We start from the raw sequence: 20,028 nt of genomic DNA, 5'->3' as shown, positions 1-20,028 counted from the left end.
TCGCTCAGATTGAATCAGGAAAGCCCCACTCTGAATGCCTGTGCGCACACACTGCCTTGATACTGCTGCCCAGAACAAAACTCATTCCGCACACAGATGAAAAAAATTATGGCTGTGTTCTTTCAGATTTTTGTGAAACTGATGTATCTGTGGGTCACTCAAAGTCTGCCCACTTGCCTACAGGCACTCCAGTTTTCCATCCATCAAAATCCTAACATTTCCAGCTCTTTCAGAAATATTTTTTAATGTTGGGTTTTAAATGATTGTAATGTTTTAATCATTTTTAATTTGGGTAGTATATAAATATGTTAAACATATTAAATGAATGAATAAATAAAATAAATAAAGATTAAGTCATTATTGTGCCAAATTCAGCACAAGTACAAACAGTTGTGGAGTTCTGTCTGTCTGTGCTCTGGAAATTAAGTTTTTAACAAAATTACAACTGCAGTTTGCTTGCAGCTCCCTCCTTCTATGCCTGCACATCTACTTTTGATCTAAGTTATTTTAATGAGAATCCATTTAATTATTTAATGAGAATCCATCATGGCATCCAAACCAGCCCATCTTGGTTTATTCTAGCTTGCTTACTTCAAATATACAGAGATTTGTAACTTCCTTCAAACCCTGGTTACAGATCTCTCTCTCTCTCTCTCTCTCTCTTAAAAAGAAAGAAAGGTATGTAATAGAAAGTAAACAACAAGAGTACTACTCAAAAGTGTAAATCAATATGCAATTAAAAATACACACTGATAACTAAGATATTGCACTGATAAGAAAAGGAAATAGAGATCCACTAATATACAGAATGCCAAAGGATGTGTTATATACAGAACATAAGTGTAATCATCTGAACAGAAAAAAGATGCTCTCAAGAACAACAACAACAAAAAACCCAGAGAACAATAAAATTATTATTCCTGGCATTAATAGGTGAAGAGCTACCCTGGTATCTCATTCTTAGAATGGGACAAGAAGGTCACAGATATAGTTGGCATTTTCTGATCGCAAGAGAAGCAGAACTACAAGGAAGGCAAGCAGCACAAAACTCAAGCTGCGATTCCAATCCAGGTTCTGTGACAGAACAAGGCAGATAAAGACACAAAGATGCCTGTGGGCACACAATCGAGTGCAGATGAGATGATAGTAAACAGGGCAAAGGGTGGGATCAAGCGGGGGGGGGGATCATCTGATAGGTAGGAAACCTATCAAATGAGATGATAGTGGCAGCAAGTGAATATCAAAAGGGGAAGAAAACCATGAGCCAAGAAGCTAAGTATATTGTAGAAGAAGGAGGACTGAACAGGGATAAACAAGAACAAGATAAGCATCACCATCTTGTAATATTGTTTAAGCAATAGGGTATATTGCTTAGACCTGAGAAATACCAAATCCAGTAACATTTCATTTGCTATACAAATCTATATACACAGAAGAATTCTCACTAGTCACTCTAAACTTATTTCTTTCATTATTTTTGTCTTAAAGATGTATATCCCACCTTTCTTATAAAATTCAAGGTGGCTTCCGAAGAAAATTAAAATCATAATAATCAACCAAACAACCAACTAACCAAAATACATCAAAACATATTCAAACAATAACTAAGAGGGGAGGGAAAATGTCAGTTGAAACAATGAAGTCTTTAAAAGCCAGCAAAATATCAGCAATGATGGAGATTGCAAAGGCGGCACCAGCCAGATCTTCCTAGGGAGGAAGTTCCACAAGGCAAAAGCGGCTACCAAGATGGCCTTCTCACACGTGGATGTCAACCTCTGGAGGAGAAGGAGAGGTGTGAAAGAGGGTCTCTCTGAAAGAGATGTGCAAGTGGGTTCTCACTTTCAGGCAGGGTTCCCACAGGAAGAGGTGATCCTTCAAGTACTCTGGTGCTCAAATCATTCACGGCTGTTTAAATTCACTATTTCCAGCAATTATATATAAGCATCTAAATATAATTGAGTTGTTCGGATTAATTTCATCTCACAGGGTCCCATTCTCTATCACTCTTCTTTAACAAAAGGATAATATATCTACTGTATATACAATTGGCATATCAGAAACCTAGGAAAACACTGAGATGTCAATGATATACAATTAATCCTGGGTATAAATATATAGAAATGACATTGCTTATTGTATGGTAGGCAGTGTAGCACTCCCAAAGCAGCCAGAGTCCAAAAATGCAAGCACAAAATATAATATGCTACTATTGCTTCCCAAAACCAAAATCTTAGTAACCCCAAGATGCAAAAAAAGCAAACTGGGGACACAACTAAGGCTTAAAATACTATAGCAAATGGAGACCTCATCTACCTACAACTTGACTGCATTCAAATCCAGTCTCTAACCTCGTTGGGTAAGATGACTGAAAGGGTGATGGCTGACCAGCTCCAAATGGTCTTGGAGGAAACTAGACCCATTTCAAACTGGCTTTAGGGTGGGCTATGGGATTGAGCCTGACATATGACCTTTGCCAGGGAACTGACAGAGGGAGTGTGACTCTGCTGGTTCTTTCGGATCTCTCTCTGTGGCTTTCGACACCATCGGCCATGATATCCTTCTGGATTGTCTGAGAGATTTGGGGATAGGACACACTGTTTTACAGTGGTTCCGCTCCTACCTCTCAGGTAGATTTCAGATGGTGGCACTTGGTAACAGTTCCTATTCAAAACAGGAACTGTTATATGGAGTCCCTCAGGGCTCCATTCTGTCACCAATGCTTTTAACATCTATATTAAACCACTGAGTGAGATCATCAAGGGATTTTGTACTCCAAACATGCCCCAAATAATTCCAGCACCCTGATTTTTAACCCTTCTATCATCCTGACTGATTATCCTACTAATTTTTAAGCCAAATTTATTTATCTTTGTCATCGATATTGGGAAATGGTGTTAGCCCCTTAAATGCCTGCCTACAGGCAGTAATGGGCTGGATGAGGGATAATAAACTGATGCTGAATCCAAGCAAGATGGAAGTGTTCATTGTTGGGGGTCGTAATCTTCAAGGCAGGATAGAACTTCCTTTTCTGGATGAGGTTACACAGAAAGGTTCGTAGCTTGAGAGTTCTCTTGGATCCGGGTCTCACCCTGAGGTTTAGGCTGTGACCAGGAGTGCTTTTTACCAGCTGTGACTGATCTGACAATTTTGCCCATTTCTTGAGAACGACCTGAAAACAGTGGTAATCCAGCTGGTAACCTACAGGTTGAACTACTGCAATGCACTCTATGTAGAGCTGCTTTTGTACACAGTTTGGTAAAAATGAGTCAGCCAGATTGGTCTCTGGGGTATCCAAAAGAGACCACATTATACCTGTTCTTAAACAGTGGCACTAGTTGTCAATATGTTTCTGGGCAAAGTACAAAGTTTACCTTTAAAGCCCTGAATGGCTTAGGTCTGGGTTACCTGAGAGAGTGCTTTTCTCTACAAGATCCCAACCGCTCATTAAGATCATCAGGAGAGGTTTGTCTTTGGCTGCCACCAGTTCATCTGCTGGTGACTTGGGATCTGGCATTCTCAGTTGTTGTCCCTAGATCGTGGATCATGCTCCCCATGGATATAAGAGGATTTTGTTCCTTGGAGGCCTCCAGGAGAGCCTTAAAGACTTATCTTTTTAGCCTGGCTTTTAACATCTATTTTTAATTTTAATAAGTTTTACTCTGGTTTAATTTTTTTTAATTGTTTTATTCTGTTTTTTATTTTAATGTAAACCACTTTGAACCATTTTAGGAAGGGAGGTATATAAACTGAATGAATAAATAAATAAATGTTGTGATGGACACAGAATTTCTAGAGGCAATAAATGACTGTACCTGAACAATCAGTCATGGAACCCTATTTTTTTAAAGACATATCTTGATTTAATCCTATAAAGTGCATAAAGTCTGACACAAGATGTAAGTGTTGTGAATCTACTTAAAAACAATGGCTGATATCCAGACTTGAAAACTGTTCCCCATACCCAACAGAAAAGAGGCAGTTTTTGCGGCTCTCCTCTTCCCTATGCAGTCTACTGTGCCTCCTGAAAGGCTGCAGTGGTGGGACCCTCTGAGACATATCTTCAGAAGGCACAGGTCAGGTAGCTGCAAAGGGAAGGGAAGATTGCAAAAATCACCCCTCCATCATGGTGCATACAGAACATTTCTGTAACATTGGTTTGGATGTTGGCCAAAGACAACATAATCATGTTCAACATACTGAACATGAAAAACTGACCCCAAACGCCAACACAATGGCCTACATTCACCCAAGAAGTGCATGCAAGGAATGCTTCCCCATACACACCAACAGGAGAGGTGATTTTTTGGCAATTCCCCCTTCTCTCTGCAGCTACCTGTGTCTCCCAAAAATTCATCCCTGAGGGTTGTGGGACCCTCAGAGATATATTCTTGAGAGGTACAGATGGCTGCAAAGGATCAGAAACCCTTTTGTGTACACATGGAAGTATTCCACATACAAAACTCTTACATTTAGATGTAAGACAGTCACATTAAACTTTTAAAAGGGGTATTTCTGACAAAGTAAAAGAGATAATTGTGTTTTTAATAGTTTTAACATTTTAAATTTTAAATTGTTTTAATGTTTTAATCTTTTTACCTGTTTTTATTGTTTTGTTGTAAACCGCCCAGAGACTTGCGTTTTGGGCAGTATACAAATGTATTAAATAAATAAATAAAATAATTCGTTAAAAGCAAAATGAAAGGTACAGTTGTGAGAGCCAAGACCCTTTGGGAAGCTTGGAAGTTACTTAAAACCACCATAATAGCAGTTCAAGTAAAACACACACAGCAGATGAGGAAAATGCATGAACAAATCCAAAAGGATGCTAGGGGAAAGGAAAAAACAGCGAGGCAAAAGGAAAAAACAGGGAGTCAAGAATATCTTAAGAAGCAAGAATACTTCTCTTAAAAAATGTTAAGTCTTGCCTGAATGAAGAAAAACACACAAAAGAAGGTATGATCTGGCAAATAAATGTAAATAAAGCAAGCCAAAAGAGAATTTAAGGAGCAGATTGCTAAAGATAAAGATTTTTTAGTAATAGTTTACATAAGCAAGAAGCAAGCCAAAGAGTAGTGGGACTGCTGGAAGGCAAAAAGTATTCTGAAGAAAACAGAGAAATAGCAGAGAAGCCAAGGGAATTCTTTGCATAAGTTTTCACTGCAAATTATTGTCTTCAAGAAGTACTTCTGAAGACTTTTTTCAAATAAGGGTGACAAAGGATGGCATTTTAGATCTGAATTTAAGCATCACCACAGTCAGATAGCATTCATATAAGAGTTCTTAAATAATTCAAATGTGAAATTGTTGGTCTACACAACGTAAAATTAAAATCAGCCGCCCTACCAGAAGGCTAGAAGATAGTCAGTGTAACACAAATTTTATTGAAGAGCATTTATGGGGATGCAGAAGGTTACAGACCCACCACCCTAACTTCTCACCTGACTGGAGAAAACCAGTATAACCAGTATCATTTACCGGGGGGGGGGGAATCTTGCGTGATCAAACTTTTAGAATTGTTTAAGATAATATCTACCTACTCATGGAAAATAGGTCTATAATTTGCTAAGGCATTAACAGGCAAAGATGGAACCTCCATGTTCTGAGAGAATACACCTCTGAATACTGGAAAAGAGGGGCCAAAGAGGAGGGGATGGCTATCACCGTCATGCCCACATAGCAGACTATCCTCCTACTTGTGGAAAATAGGTCTATAATCAGCCATAATAGGCAAAGATGGAACTTCCATGTTCTGAGAGAATACATCTCTGAATACTGGAACAAAAGGGCCAAAGACGAGGGGGTGGCTATCACCGTCACGCCCACATAGGAGACTATCCTCTTACTCATGGAAAATAAGTCTATAATTAGCTATAATAGGCAAAGATGGAACTTCCATGTTCTGAAAGAGTATCTCTCCAACTCAGGCCTGCTCATCTTCAGCCCTCCTGCAGATGTTGGCCTACAGCTCCCATAATCCCTGGCCATTGGCCACTGTGGCTGGAGATTATGGGAGTTTATCACAAGGAGTTGTAGTCCAAAATAAGTTGGGGGGCCAAAGTTGAGCAGGGCTGTTCCAACTACTGGAATGTAGGGGTTAAAGACCAGAAGATGGCTATCACCATCATGCTCTGCTTGGAAGCTTTCCAGAGCATCTGACTGGCAGCTGTTGAGAGACAGAATGCTGGACTAGATGAACTTTGGTCTGATTGAGCAACAAGTCTTATGTTCTCCTTATGTAATCCATGGCAAGCAACCATATATCTGCACCAGACATTTATCCAGATATCTTTTTACATTAACTTTTTGGATGTTCTTCAGGCCATTACCATAATTAAGGACTGCCCTATACACTATAGTAAAAAGAAATTTACTACTGGAAAGTCAAAGCTGCTACTCACAATATTTGTACATACCATCAGTCAGCCCTGAGTTTCACACATGTATATTTAACTTCACACAGAAAAATGCTCACAAAATTAAATTTTCATCAGTGTTTTGAATAAGCAGCACCACATTCAAAGTGTTAGCAGACCAATGGTTAAATTCACACAATATTACTAAAATGCAGGATTTGAAACATTTAATTCAACAAATTCTTACCAGCTTACTGAAATGGTATTTACAGTAACCACAATACTGGACATTATCTGCACCATTACCTTCTTCTTCACAAAGAAGTCCTGCAAATTGTGCACTGAGAAGGAAAAAAGTAGGAATGAGTCAGACACTGGACATTAAAAACAACACATCACAAAGTTATGTGCATATTGGGTTGAAAACCTAATGAGACATATTGGGTTGAAAACCTAATGAGACAAATATCTTAAGAAAACTGGGATTTACTTACTGGACAGAAACTGTACATTAAAACTATTCTGGTCACATTAAATTAAATGTACCTACTACAACACTACATAAAGGAAAGTCTGGACATTTTAAATATGAGTGCCCAACATATTAAAAGTCACATCTACCAAGGTAATAAGACTACCTAGCTCATTAAAAACATCATAAAATTGCTTACTTACCATGTTACGTGGAAAGCTTGGCGACATCCATGCTTATTACAAGTCATGCAAGCACCAGTGGCCGCTTTACTTTCTCTGCCTTGCTCATCACATATATAGCATGTCTATTAGGAAAAATAGGACAATGGTAAATACATCATTATTTCAAGTGAACTGAAATTTGGCAGCAAAATAAGAGTACTACTTCCTTAGGCAACAGCAAAAATTAAGCAAAGCCAAGATTTAACAGCTCTTAGAACAGAAGTGTTCATCCAATGTACATGCCATTCCTACTGTACTGAAACAGTACCAGGCTACATGGTATATGGCAGTGATATTCACTGTTTTTCAAGTGGAGGCCCCTTTGGCAAAAAACAACAACACTTCAATGTGAGAGCCATTTCCCACTCTGCACAGTACCGCATTTTTCTCTGTGCTGAGAAGGCCCTTTAAGAAAAATGGAGTCCTCTCTTAAGAGCTCTAGAAGGAAAGCACTGGGAAGGGCTACACTTCTCAGCATCATCATTTCCCTTAAAGGAGCACCCTGGCACTGGGCAAAGCATAGCACTGCACAGTGGGAAGGGCCACCTCCACATGGTGCTAGGGGGATTGTGGAGAGTATTCAGCCTTGGCCAAAGCTTCACACAGACCCAAATAATACACTTCAGGTTGGCCCCCAAGCCTCACAATGAAGAACACTCGTTCATGGAATGCCCTTGTGGGAAGAGAGCTGGTCTTCTGGTAGCAAGCATGACTTGTCCCCTCAGCTAAGCAGGGTCTGCCCTGGTTGCATATGAAAGAGAGACTGGAAGTGTGAGCACTGTAAGATATTCCCCTCTGAGGATGGAGCCGCTCTGGGAAGAGCATCTAGGTTCCAAGTTCCTTCCCTGGCATCTCCAAGATAGGCTGAGATTCCTGCCTGCAACCTTGGAGAAGCCGCTGCCAGTCTGTGTAGACAATACTGAACTAGATGGACCACATAGTTATGGTCTGTCTCAGTATATGGCAGCTTCCTATGTTCCTTCATTATTAGATGTCCCCCATTACTGCCATAATATGCAGCATTAATAAACCCATCAACTTCCATATCAGCAACACCCATTCCTGAAGGGTGCTGCTGACGGCAAAGAGGTCTCCCAGGTAAGGAAGAAGATTATGACCATTGAAGTTATAAGATAACATGCAGAAATGCTTCTCCATAGTAAATAAAGTTCAGATCAAAGTTTGGAAATTGTAAATATTGATATACTAAGAAAATAAGTGTTACTAGCATTGCTAAAGGCTAAATATCCTATAATTTACATTCCTCCAGACCACTGTATCATTAAAAATACATGGTGGCTGTAATTAAGTCATTGTGGTATTATGAAAGAGCTCCAAATGCTACAGAGCTATATAATGCACATATGCAAATACACAGGAGTCTAATACAAAATATGTGATATTAACATTCTAATGAAGCAAGATGATCTCCACAATTATCCTTTGACTGCTGGCATGGACTATGGTATTACACATTTTATTTTAAAAAAACTGAACACATACACTTCTGGGAATATTGACTGCTATTTGACATGACTTTTCTTGTACGCATCACTTTTCCTGTGTGGCACAATTATTTTCCACATAGTTCGCAACTTGACAAGAAGCCTGAACACACTTTCAACATATACAGCCCTCCAATTGAAAAACTTATTTGACCACTTATTGGGGGGGGGGGAGTCAACTGAATCAGTCCCTACATCTTATTTGTCGCACATGTGAGCAACTTTAGTGTACAAATTTCAAAGGTTGCTTAAGAATATATTAATTGAAAGCACTTTTCAAGTACTGAAGCCCTTAGCAACCCAGCATCTTACTTCATCATCTTAGTACACCTTCATGTATTTTGTATAATCACTCAGTTTCCACTAGACAACACACTTTGGCCTTGGCTTATGGACTGTGCGGGAGGAGGCAATGGTAAACCCCTCCTGTGTTCTACCAAAAGAAAACCGCAGGGCTCTGTGGGCACCAGGAGTCGAAATCGACTTGACAGCACACTTTATGGACGCTTATGCATTACTCTCCAAAACATTTGAACTATTCTAACCACCTATTCTAAATGAGCCCTCTCACTCCCTCATGCTTCTCTTTACACCTTCCAAGTCTCCTGAATCCATGTCCCTTTCAGTAAATCCAGGAAACCACTTCCTTTAACTTCCCTCACACAAGTCTGTCTATGTATTTTAAGGACTGCAGTGTTTCCCTGCTGTCACAGGATAAGTTGGGACAGTACTGTAATTTATACGTATGCTTGCAAGTACACTTGGGCGGGCCACAATAGCAACCGTTGTACAGCCTCACTGAAGGTACACATTATAGCCATACTAGTAGCCTAGTGCCACCACTGTGGCTTGACTAAGGGTCATATACTCTGACTAAGGAAGGCTTGCTCTTTCCCTCACCCACCAGCTATAATGGCAAATTATAACTTTTCAAAGGCAGTGCTAACATGGTAAAAGGGAGACAAAAATTCTGGTACCACAACAGCTGCTTGCCATTGCAATGACATATTCTTCACCAAGGGGACCTGCTTGGAGCAACCCAGTCCACTTTTTGCAGTGGCTGGTTAGTACAGTTTATGAGGTCCAACTCCCATCCCACCACCATCTTGAGTTCTCTGGGTTTCTAGATCCAGATCCCAATATTTCTTATAGATGCACAGAAGAAAATATTTCACCAGGTGCCGCATCATAGTGATCCAAAAAGCCATACCTGGCAGAAATTCCCCATTCTATGCAACTGCTAACGGCACAGGAAGATTTGCTTTGGACCTGGCAGATCTGAAACCACCTGACCTCCTAGCCCACAACAACTCACCTTTCCTCATCTGTTATCTTACTTCGCACAAATAGACTACAGCTAGTTCCGATCTGGGTTTTATGTGATGTTTTGTCACAGTTGTGGTTTCTCTGTGGCCCATCCTTTATTCAGTTCCAAGCATCACTTTCTTTAGTCCCTCCTTTCCATGTATGTCACTTCTGTGTTGATTCCTTTAGCCATTCTCTCAAGCAAATTCTGTGCCTCCTTAGCACTCCTATCTTCCCAACACTTTTCCCATCAACATAAGCTTCATTGCTGAAGAGGCAGTTATATTTTGGAATATTATCTCTCTCTGAAAGTGCCCTGTCTGGCAGAACTTCAATTTTGATTTATGGTGCCCAATGGTAAGTGATTAAAATAGACTAGGGATTCCATTAATGCTTGATAGACCCTGCTACCTAGCAGTTTTCCAATCTGAACTGGCAGAAGTGGTCAAACATGGCACGCAAAACCACCAAACTTTTAGTCCTGGGCCACTTCAAAACCCATGCTGAGATCAACTGACTGGGGCGGCAGAGTTTCATAGCTGCCATGGGGCTATGCCAGAAGTTCATGCCACATCTGTTACAAGTCATATACTCTATTTGTTGTTCTGAGCTGGACAGATGTATCATAATGAGAGCATGGGGATAGTGTCAATATTGTCCTTATCATGATCTGATCACTACATAGTACCTACTGTTTGGTAGAGTCTCTGCAGGGGTGATGGAACCAGTTAAGATTATCCACCCTCAAAAGCAGACAGATCCAGATAGTTTCCTTACGGCTCAGGTGACATGGCTGGTGGTATAGCTGACACTCTGGTTGAGCTCTAGTATTCAGAGATGCAGATTTGAGTCTGCTTGGACCCTCTGTACACCAGAAGCTCTTCTCCAAGTCCCACCACTTTCTGGTTAGGGGAATGGCGGCCAGCAGTCCCTGTAACATGAATTCCTAGATGTTATTGAATACAACGTCCAGCATCCCCAGCCACAATGGTCTTTGGCGAGAGATGATGGGAGTTGTAGTCAGTAACTGAGACTGGTGGTGACTCAGCTAAATTAGGTAAGTGGTAATGCTGAGCTTTCTTGTTTGTGGCACACCATATACGGAAAGCCCTCCACAGAGAATCTGACATGGTGCCAAATTTGATATATTTTTGTGTCAGTAAAAGACACACCTTTTTTCAAAGCACCATTCTGTTGCAGATTCTTGCACCATGTCCGTTGTTGCCACCTGAAGATGCTCGTCTTTTGCCAGTCTTAACATCAGTTGGAGGAGAAACAGCCATTGGGCTCCAGGAGGCTGATAAATGTCTTCTTAAGAGAAGGAATGGTCCCAGCTGCCTTGAAGGAGTTGGTTGCAAGACCACTCCTTAAGAAGCCTTCTTTAGATCTTACTGATTGAAATTGTTACTGTGGGAGATCTGCAACCTATTTTATGGTAAAGTGCTCAAGTAGGTGACAGTGATGGCGACAGCAGCAGCAGCCCGAATCCAGGCATTCCTGGGAGATATGGATCATCCTGACCCATTTCAGTCTAGCTTTCACCAATCTTTGGACTGAATCTGCTTTTGTCATCTTGGCTTACATTTGCCAGCAGAAAATCTGGGGAAGTAAGATCCTGTTGATTCCAAGACCTCTCAGCAGCTTTCAGTACCATTGCCCTTAAAATCTTTCTGGATTATTTGGTGAAGATGTGAGTGAGACACACTGCACTGCTGTAGTTTTTCTTCTAGGGGATTTTTATTTGGTGCTGTGGCTAAGGGGATTCTACATCACTTTCTCACCAATGCTAGTTAACATTTATGTAAAACCACTGCAAGGAACTATCCAGAAATCTGGAGTAAGGTGCCATCAATATGTGTATGACTCCCAACTCTATTTTCCTTTTAATCTAATCCAAGTGAGGTGATGGTGATCTGAATCTGGAGGCCAAAACAGGGTTGATGGGAATAACCAAATTGAGACAAAAACCAAAGTGTGGTTGGGTGGCTTAAGTGACCATGGAGGTGATATTCAACATGCACTGGATGAGATCACTCTCTTATAATAAATAACAGGTTTGCAGCTTGGTGGGCTCTTAGATCCAGCTTTGTTTATGGATGCACAAGTGATCCATAGTTTGCAGCATGTTCTGATCTTGCCCCAGTTATTCATGCTTTAGTAACATCCAAGATCACATACTATCAAATGTTATAGTCTTCAGAAACCTCAAATGCCTCAAAATATAGTAGCCAAAGTGCTGATTAGGACCCACTATAAGTAGCACATTTCTCCTCTACTAAGTTTTTAATTGGCTACCAATTTAGTTGTGGGCACAACTGGTTTTGACACACAAAACCCAAACCATTGTGGACAAGGGTACCATAAGAATCACTTTCTCCCACTTGAAGCAGATGTCACTCCCTTCAGAGGTTAGGCAAGTGCTTGCCAAGAAACGGGCCATTTCTGCAACTGCACCCAAATTATGGAACTCCCTTCTGAGGAGTGTTCATTTGACACGACTTTTGTTATCTTATAAGCACTGGGCTAAGTTGGTCCAATTTACCATTCTTTGGTAGTTAACTTTTTTATTGTGATGTTTTTATTGCCTCTTTGGTTAGTTTATTGCTTAGCTTCTCTGAGGCACTCTATTCACTTCTTTTGATTAATTAATAACAGATAAGAGTGTCTATGTAATATGCTAATATGCTGTTCTCTGTGTAATGGCTGTTTTGCTTCTTTGTAAGCCACCTGAATACTATGGTTGCTAGAATCCATAAGAGATTCTTAATACATATCATCAGCTCATTGTCTTGCCCCCCCCCCTTTTTTTTACCTCACCTCTGTCTTCACGGCTTTTCTTTCAGTTTTTTTAGTCCACTGCCTACAAGGCCTCCTTCCCCCAGTCTAGAATTGCTCCATCTTTTTATTAATCCTGGTCAGCAACCTGAGCTCCAACATGTGAAGCTTTTCCCAACACAGAAAGAAAACCATAACTGCTTTGAAAGGAACAAGAGCAAACCTAATTTTAAAAGACAGCAATCCTACTCCAACAACCCTGTCTCTTGGCTGTCTTCCCCTTAGCTTCCATTTCAGCAACAGTTTTAGCTTCTCAAGTAGATCCTCTGCTAGTTGCCTAAGCAGGAAGGAGTGGCTCCTTCAAACCAATATGGATGCTATACCATCCTATTCCTTTACCTAGAAAGAGACCTGTAACAGGAACCAAGAGGACTAGGCAGAGAGATGCTATGATAGAAATAGGTATCTGTGTATGGAGCCGTTATGGATGCAGCTCTGATGCCCAGCCATGAACTTGGCACTCGTACATCTCTTCTATCATCTTTGATAGAAATTATCCCAAGGACATCCCCTATTAACTTAGACAACTCTGTGAGGATTGAGCTCCAAACCTTAGCCACAGGCTACTTGGCCAACAGTCCCACAGGGTTTGGAAATATAAGAGTAGCTTGCCCATGACCCTGAACTCTTCCAGTGAGGGTTGAGAGTGCTGAAGATCTTATGATCTTGCTGATTCAGGCAACACAAGTAGGCAGTCAAGTTCTCCTGAAGTGCAGCTTGCCTCATTTCTAGGTCTTTCTTTTGCATACTGCTCTGCTCCTTCATATGAGACTACTTACTGTAGCAGAAATAGCACCTTGTGTTCACCAGCTATCTTCTACCAAAGAGGGAAAGCTTTGGCATGTTGCTTTTTTCTCCTTCCCACCCCCGATGGGAGAAGTTAAAACTGAGATGTACTGTACCAGGCTCCCTTTCAACAGCAAGGAAGGAAACATGCAATCCATTAAGTGGTAGCTCCCATACTGGCTTGAGAGGAGGCCAGAAGCACAAACCACCCTGCCTACTGTCCAAATGACAATACCAATGCAGGAAGGCATGGAACTCCTTGCTCCCCCAGTAAAGTCGAAGCTTTATGTAGACTTCCAACCAGGAAGTGGTGCTATCCTAGATAGAGAGATTGCTCTCTAGACACCAGGGAGAAAGATGGACTTTTTGGTGCATCTACTAGACTGAATCTCACTTGCCACTTGTTGTACAATCATCTGATTTGGAGGGCTCTTTGTTGGTGCTCTTCACAGTCTGTTTTTATTTTATTTATGAGATTTATATACTGCCCTTCCTAAAGTGGCTCAGGGTGGTTTACACTAAAATACATACCAATTATAATCAAACCACCATTTAACAGCAGATTAAAATTAACATTAAAACTAAATATCATTAAAAACCAGTCTAAAAAGATGGGTCTTTAAGTTTCTCTTGAAGGCCTCCAAAGAAGATATTCCCCTCATAGTCATAGGGAGCACGTTCCACAACTTAGGGGCAACAACCGAGAAAGCCCTATCCAAAGTTGCCACCAGATGAATCAGTGGCACCTGAAGACAGACCCCTCCTGATGATCTCAATGATCATGTAGAAAAAGGGATTCTCTCAGATAACCTTGAGAGATTGCATTTCACCATCCTGAAAAATTTAGTATCATCCACAAAATAGGATACCTCATTGCTCACAGCTACACACATTCATTTATGATTAAGTTAAATAGCATAGGTCTCTGCAGAGACCCTCAGGGAAACTACGCCACTTACCTCCCTCAACTGTGGATACTGTCTACCTGCTTTGCTTCAGCAAAGCAAACTATTCTTCAACTAGTTGCCAGTTCCAAGCAGGTGATCCTGTTGATGCCTTGGTGGAAAACTGGAACAGCAAATTCACCAGGGCAGTAGACATGATCACTCCCAGGTATCCTCTCCGACCCGCTTCAAAATTGGCCCCTTGGTATATGGAAGAACTACGGGGGCTGAATCAGTGAGGTGGATGACTAGAGCACAAGTGGAGGAAGACCCGGCTCAAATCCAACAGATTACAACATAAAGCACATTTGAAGATTTATGCTCTGGCAATACAGGCAGCAAAGAAGCTATTCTTTTCAGCCCATATTGCATCTGCAAGTTCACATCCAGAGGAGTTGTTGAGGGTTGTGAGAGGGCTACTAAGTGCCCCTCCTCTCTTGAACCAGAACTTGGAACCATCTATTACCTGCTGTGATGTGTTAAAAAACTCAGAAGAGTTTTTTGTGGATAAAATCTCTCATATTCGGGCCAACTTGGGTTTAGATCCCACAATTACTGCAGCGTCTGAACTGGAGGTGTCCAGCAACAAGGCTGTAGTCAGGCTGGATCAGTTCCAATTTGTGACTCTGAGGATGTGGACGAGCTGCTTGGAGTGGTGTAGCCTACTACCTGTTCTCTTTACCCTTGCCTGACATGGCTTATACTAGCTGGCAGGGAGGTTGTTGAAGAAGGCCTAGTAGAGATTATAAATGCCTCTCTGAGGGAGGGCAGGATGCCTCCTTGCCTTAAGGAGACAATTAAAGACAAATTGTTTTTATTGTCTTCTTGTAAACTGCCCAGAGAACTTGCGTTTTGGGCGGTATAAAAATGTGTAAAATAAATAAAATAAATAGACCTCTTTTGAAGAAGCCTGTCTTGGATCCCTCAGAGTTGAGCAACTATAGCCCTGTCTCCAACCTTCCGTGGTTGGGCAAGGTAATTGAGAGGGTAGTGGCCTCCCAACTCCAGGCAGTCTTGGATGAAACTGATTATTTAGACCCATTTCAGACTCAGGTTGAGGCAGTGGCCAGAGGTGCCATCTATCAGCTTTGGTTGATACACCAGCTGCATCCATTTCTTGAGATAAATGACCTCAGAACAGTAGTACATCTGCTGGTCACCTCCAGACTTGACTACTGCAATGTACTCTATGCGGGGCTGCCTTTGTATGTAGTCCTGAAAACTGCAGTTGGTCCAGAATGCGGCAGCCAGGTTGGTCTCTGCGTCATCTGGGAGAGAACATATCACTCCTATCTTAAAAGATCTACACTGGCTGCCAATAGGTTTCTGGGCAAAATACAAGGTCTTGGTTATAACCTATAAAGCCCTAAACAGCTTAGGCCCTGGGTATTTAAGATAACGCCTTCTTCGCTCTGAGCCACACCACCTATTGAGATCATGAGTAAAGCTTCGTCTGGAGTTGCCACTGGCTCATCTTGTGGCTACTCGGGGACACACCTTTTCCATAGCTGCCACAAGGCTTTGGAATGTGCTCACTGCTGAAATAAGAGCTGCCCCATCTCTGACAACTTTTAAAAAGGCAGTCAAGACACATTTGTTCACTCAGGCTTTTAATCAGATACTGGTTTGATGGTTTTTAATAGTTTTTAACACTGTTTTAAATTTTAAATTGTTGTAATGTTTTAACTTTTTTACTTATTTTTATTGTTTTGTTGTAAACCACCCAGAGATTTGCGTTTGGGGTGGTATACAAATATGTCAAATAATGAATAAATAATAAATTGGAGCCAGAGCATCATCATTACCATTGACACAAAATTCCTTAGCATATTACAATAAAAATGTTCAAATTTTGTTTTCACTAGTAGTTTAATTTTAACCAAAATCCTCAGATTGTAAATGATGGTGCGAATGATCAAAGCAATACTTCTAGTTTTCAGTTTCGCTACTTTCAAACTTGTTTACTGATGTAGTTCTGGGAATAGGTCTCTTTTCTCCTCACAGCTAAGAACTTTCCCCTCTCTCTCCCCAACTAACCTCAGTTAATGTTATATTGGCAATGATTCTAACCTTTTTACAGTACAAATGTGTAAAGTCAAGAACTTTTCCTTGATAACAAGGTCTCCTCCTCCCTGACAGTTACTACAGACATTTCATGCAGCTTTTTGCCCATATCCTCTATCACACATTAACAACCTGTGGTGCTCCAGATGCTGTTAGCCACAACTCCCATTACCCTCGGCTACAATTTGTGACTGGGCTGATGGGAGTTGAAGTTCAGCAACATCTGGAGTGCCACAGATTGGGAACCCCGTCCTATGTTAATCTTTGTAATACATGCAGTGGAGAAAGGCACATGAATGAACCCAAGGCTCACATACTACATATCCTGCACATAGATTATATTCTGCTGAACTACTACAAAGCTGCAAGTTATTTTTAGTGTTGAGAAGTTACCAGTCAATGCACATTAGCAGAGCCTGGGGAAAAATATAAATCAGCAAAGAAACCCATGCGACTCCTAGGGCCATTTCAGACCAGCAGGTACAGGGCTGTAAACCATGTGTTCTTTGCAGCACTTTTAAAAAAACCCACAGAATTATATCATGCAAACATGCTACAGGACCCATAACTGACCTCTGGTTTCTACAGTGTATGTACATGATTACAGGGAAAATAAGTATATTTCTTTCATACTATGGAAAATACATATTAATTTCCTGGAGATAGACAGACACACAGTAGTCCAGTTTTCATAATGTATGAAGTAGTATTTACCTCTGTTAACCATGTTCTAAGCTATACAAATTAATAGATAGTTTTGAGACAGTGCATAGATAAGTGATAATTATATTTTTCAGAGAGTGTTCATTTAGTTTAGAACTATGAAGATGTCATGTACCTACATGATCTCTGGATCATCTACAACTGCCCAGTCTAGAGAAACAAGTGTGCAGTAGTGATTGCCCATGTCTGCTGTACCCATAGCTGGGTCACCTGATTAGAAAGGCAGTGCTATTAGGCACCTACTTGCTAGGGAGGGGAAACAGGCATGGGCTTGGATTTAATCCCTGCTCTGAAATGGTGATCAATGCTGTCAAAGCTGACTGTGCAACCCATATCATTGGGTGGGATTGGGAAGTGTGCACTGAACCACATGGTCAGCAACCAAACCTGCTATATGCTTGCAGTCTTTTTTTTTTCTTTGTAAGTGATGACACATCAACCATTGGCATTGCTTCTCAAATGAAGTATTTGGTTTATTTGACTGCTTTGCTTTTTTGTTTTTTTCATTACTTTGTCCATCTTGTCACATTTGATGGCTAGAACTAATACTTTTTCAAAATCTGTTAGATGTCTTCATGCTTAATACCAGTGGATGTAAAATCATTCCTTTAATATTTAACTTGGGCTCCTGAGTGCCTGTGAGTTTGCAAGTAAAACAAGACTACCCAGAAGGACATTCCCAACTACACAAATATACACATTTCTTTTAATAAACAAATGTTTTTAAAGCCAGGAAACAGACTTTTAAGCCCCGGAAATAACCCTATGAACTTCCTAGACCAAAATTATATAACAAAAACAGAGGTAATAAGGAAATACCAGAGTAATTTATTTCATTGTCCATTTTTGCCTTACTTTTTGTTTTGGGGTGGCAAGAAACACATGGCTACTTTAAAATTCAAGTTTCTCCATTGTTTCCTTGGGGGAGCTCTCACTTCTGCCCCACAGGAGGAAGAGGAGGATAAAGGAATCAGAATTCAGAGTCATAATCTTTGAATCTAGCAGTACCATCTATGGCGGTGGGCAGTTAAACTATCAAATGGTAAAGGCAACGGTTGAACAAAAAGGAAGTGGGGGAGAGAGAAGGAATGGCCTTCTTGAGTCATCAACAGGATATAGTACCCTGGGAGATTCATGTCATTAGGTTAAAGCTGTGAACTCCAAACAGTTTTATAAAGCTCATGTTCCAAGCTGACTGAAGAGCTGAACAGAAACACTGTTAGGGACTGGAGAGACTGCAAGAAAATGTTGCAATGTAACCCACTTGTAATGGCAAAAAACAGTTGCATATCAGGAAAAGTAGCTGGTTTCAAGCATCACTGAGAGGAATGGTGAATAGAGTAAGCACACAAACATTTCACACTCAGTATTGTTTGTCATGTCCCCTCCTCACAAAAATGACAACATTAAAAACATTACCACAAAAATACTGGATTGTGTCCAAAAGTCAGTTATTAACAAAAATTACTGAGCTCAATGAAGACAAGTTAGTTGTGTCTAATTTCAACACGACTTAGCCATGACTAACTTTCTTTCCCTGTAATTTCTTGGGGCAGGGGCCTAGCTGAAGTAGAAAGCCTCTTGAGGCAACTGTCCTCTCCCCTAATCTTGAATCTCTACACATAATTAAGCATTTATAAACTGCTTTTCAATGCAAAAAACTATCAAAATAGTTCACAAAGATGATGATGATGTTCCCTGTCCCAAAGGGTTTCGCAATCTAAAATAAAAAACAAGGACAAGGGAGAACCAGTAAACAACCACTGGAAATGACACTGCACTGGGACAAAAAGGGGCAATTGCTCTCCCTTCTGTTGAATACCAGATAATCGCCACTTTAAAAGTTATGTCTTTGCCCAATTAGCAGGGGATGAGAACAGAAGTGTAGATAAACAATCCAACTGAATCTTATTAGCCCTTTGCAGCCAAATAAACCTGCAATAAGAAGAGCTGGTCTTGTGGTAACAAGTATGAGATGTCCCTTTGCTAAGCAGGGTCCCTGGTTTGTATTTGGATGGGTGACTACATGTGAGTGCTGTCTGTTTTAAGATATTCCCCTTAGGTGATAGGATCATAGCTCAGTGGTAGAGCATCTGCTTGCATGCATAAGGTCCCAGGTTCACTCCCTGGTATCTCCAGGTAGGGCTGGAAAGATTTCTCCTTGAAACCTTGGAGAGCCACTGCCAATCAGTACAGAGAATACTTAGCTAGATGGACCAATAGTCTGACTTGGTTAAAGGCAGCTTCTTATGTTGCTATAATGCTGGCTCATCTTGCCTTCACAATATCTGCATATTATTGGGGTACCACATTCACACAGGTGCCCATGCACATGTGAAGGCCTCAACTGCCTGATCTGTACATTCTCATTGTGATGTACAACTCCTTTAATTTGGCTTACAGGCATTGGGGTCTATGCATGTAGGCACTTATGCAAATACAGCACCAACATGCCAGCTTTGCAAGGGCTGGAGGGTGGAGCAAATAAGTGTAATCTTAAACTTCTAACACACATTCAGCTGAAGGTCTGCACAGCATTATTTTGTGTGTAGCGCAGGGAATGGCACAAACAAGCACAGCTTGTCCCTGCTGGCATCACATTGAGAAACATCTATAGCAAAATGCTGAACAAGTGTAGAAACCCATACCTTGTGTAGTGAGAAACAAAAGTTATGAATACTGACATTACAGAAAACGCAGAAACTGAAAACACACACACAAGTTGAGATATCCAGTCTCAATTAGTATTTAATATAAGAGTTTATTTCATTAAAAGAAATTTATTGATAGTTCAATGGGGATGTGCACAAAGCATTT

The 20,028-nt window shown here is 40.8% G+C and overlaps 1 protein-coding gene across 9 annotated transcripts in view; it reads right to left on the bottom strand.

Moving 5' to 3' along the window:
* The window catches only part of MLLT10 (MLLT10 histone lysine methyltransferase DOT1L cofactor), a 191,269-nt gene that overhangs the window by 132,983 nt on the left and 38,258 nt on the right, over window positions 1–20,028 (bottom strand). For 8 of the 9 annotated variants that reach the window (XM_053263412.1, XM_053263417.1, XM_053263416.1 and 5 more), the window contains 2 exons: window positions 7,029–7,132; window positions 6,601–6,694 (listed from right to left, as the gene is read on the bottom strand). The exons of the other annotated variant lie outside the window; for it this stretch is intronic. In XM_053263412.1, the coding sequence (XP_053119387.1) occupies window positions 6,601–6,694; window positions 7,029–7,132 (198 nt within the window). The remainder of the gene's footprint in view (window positions 1–6,600; window positions 6,695–7,028; window positions 7,133–20,028) is intronic. 9 annotated transcript variants of the gene reach the window in all.

This window comes from Hemicordylus capensis, chromosome 6, assembly GCF_027244095.1.
Source record: "Hemicordylus capensis ecotype Gifberg chromosome 6, rHemCap1.1.pri, whole genome shotgun sequence".
Lineage (NCBI taxonomy): Eukaryota > Metazoa > Chordata > Lepidosauria > Squamata > Cordylidae > Hemicordylus > Hemicordylus capensis.
This window is presented reverse-complemented; position numbering and strand designations above follow the sequence as displayed.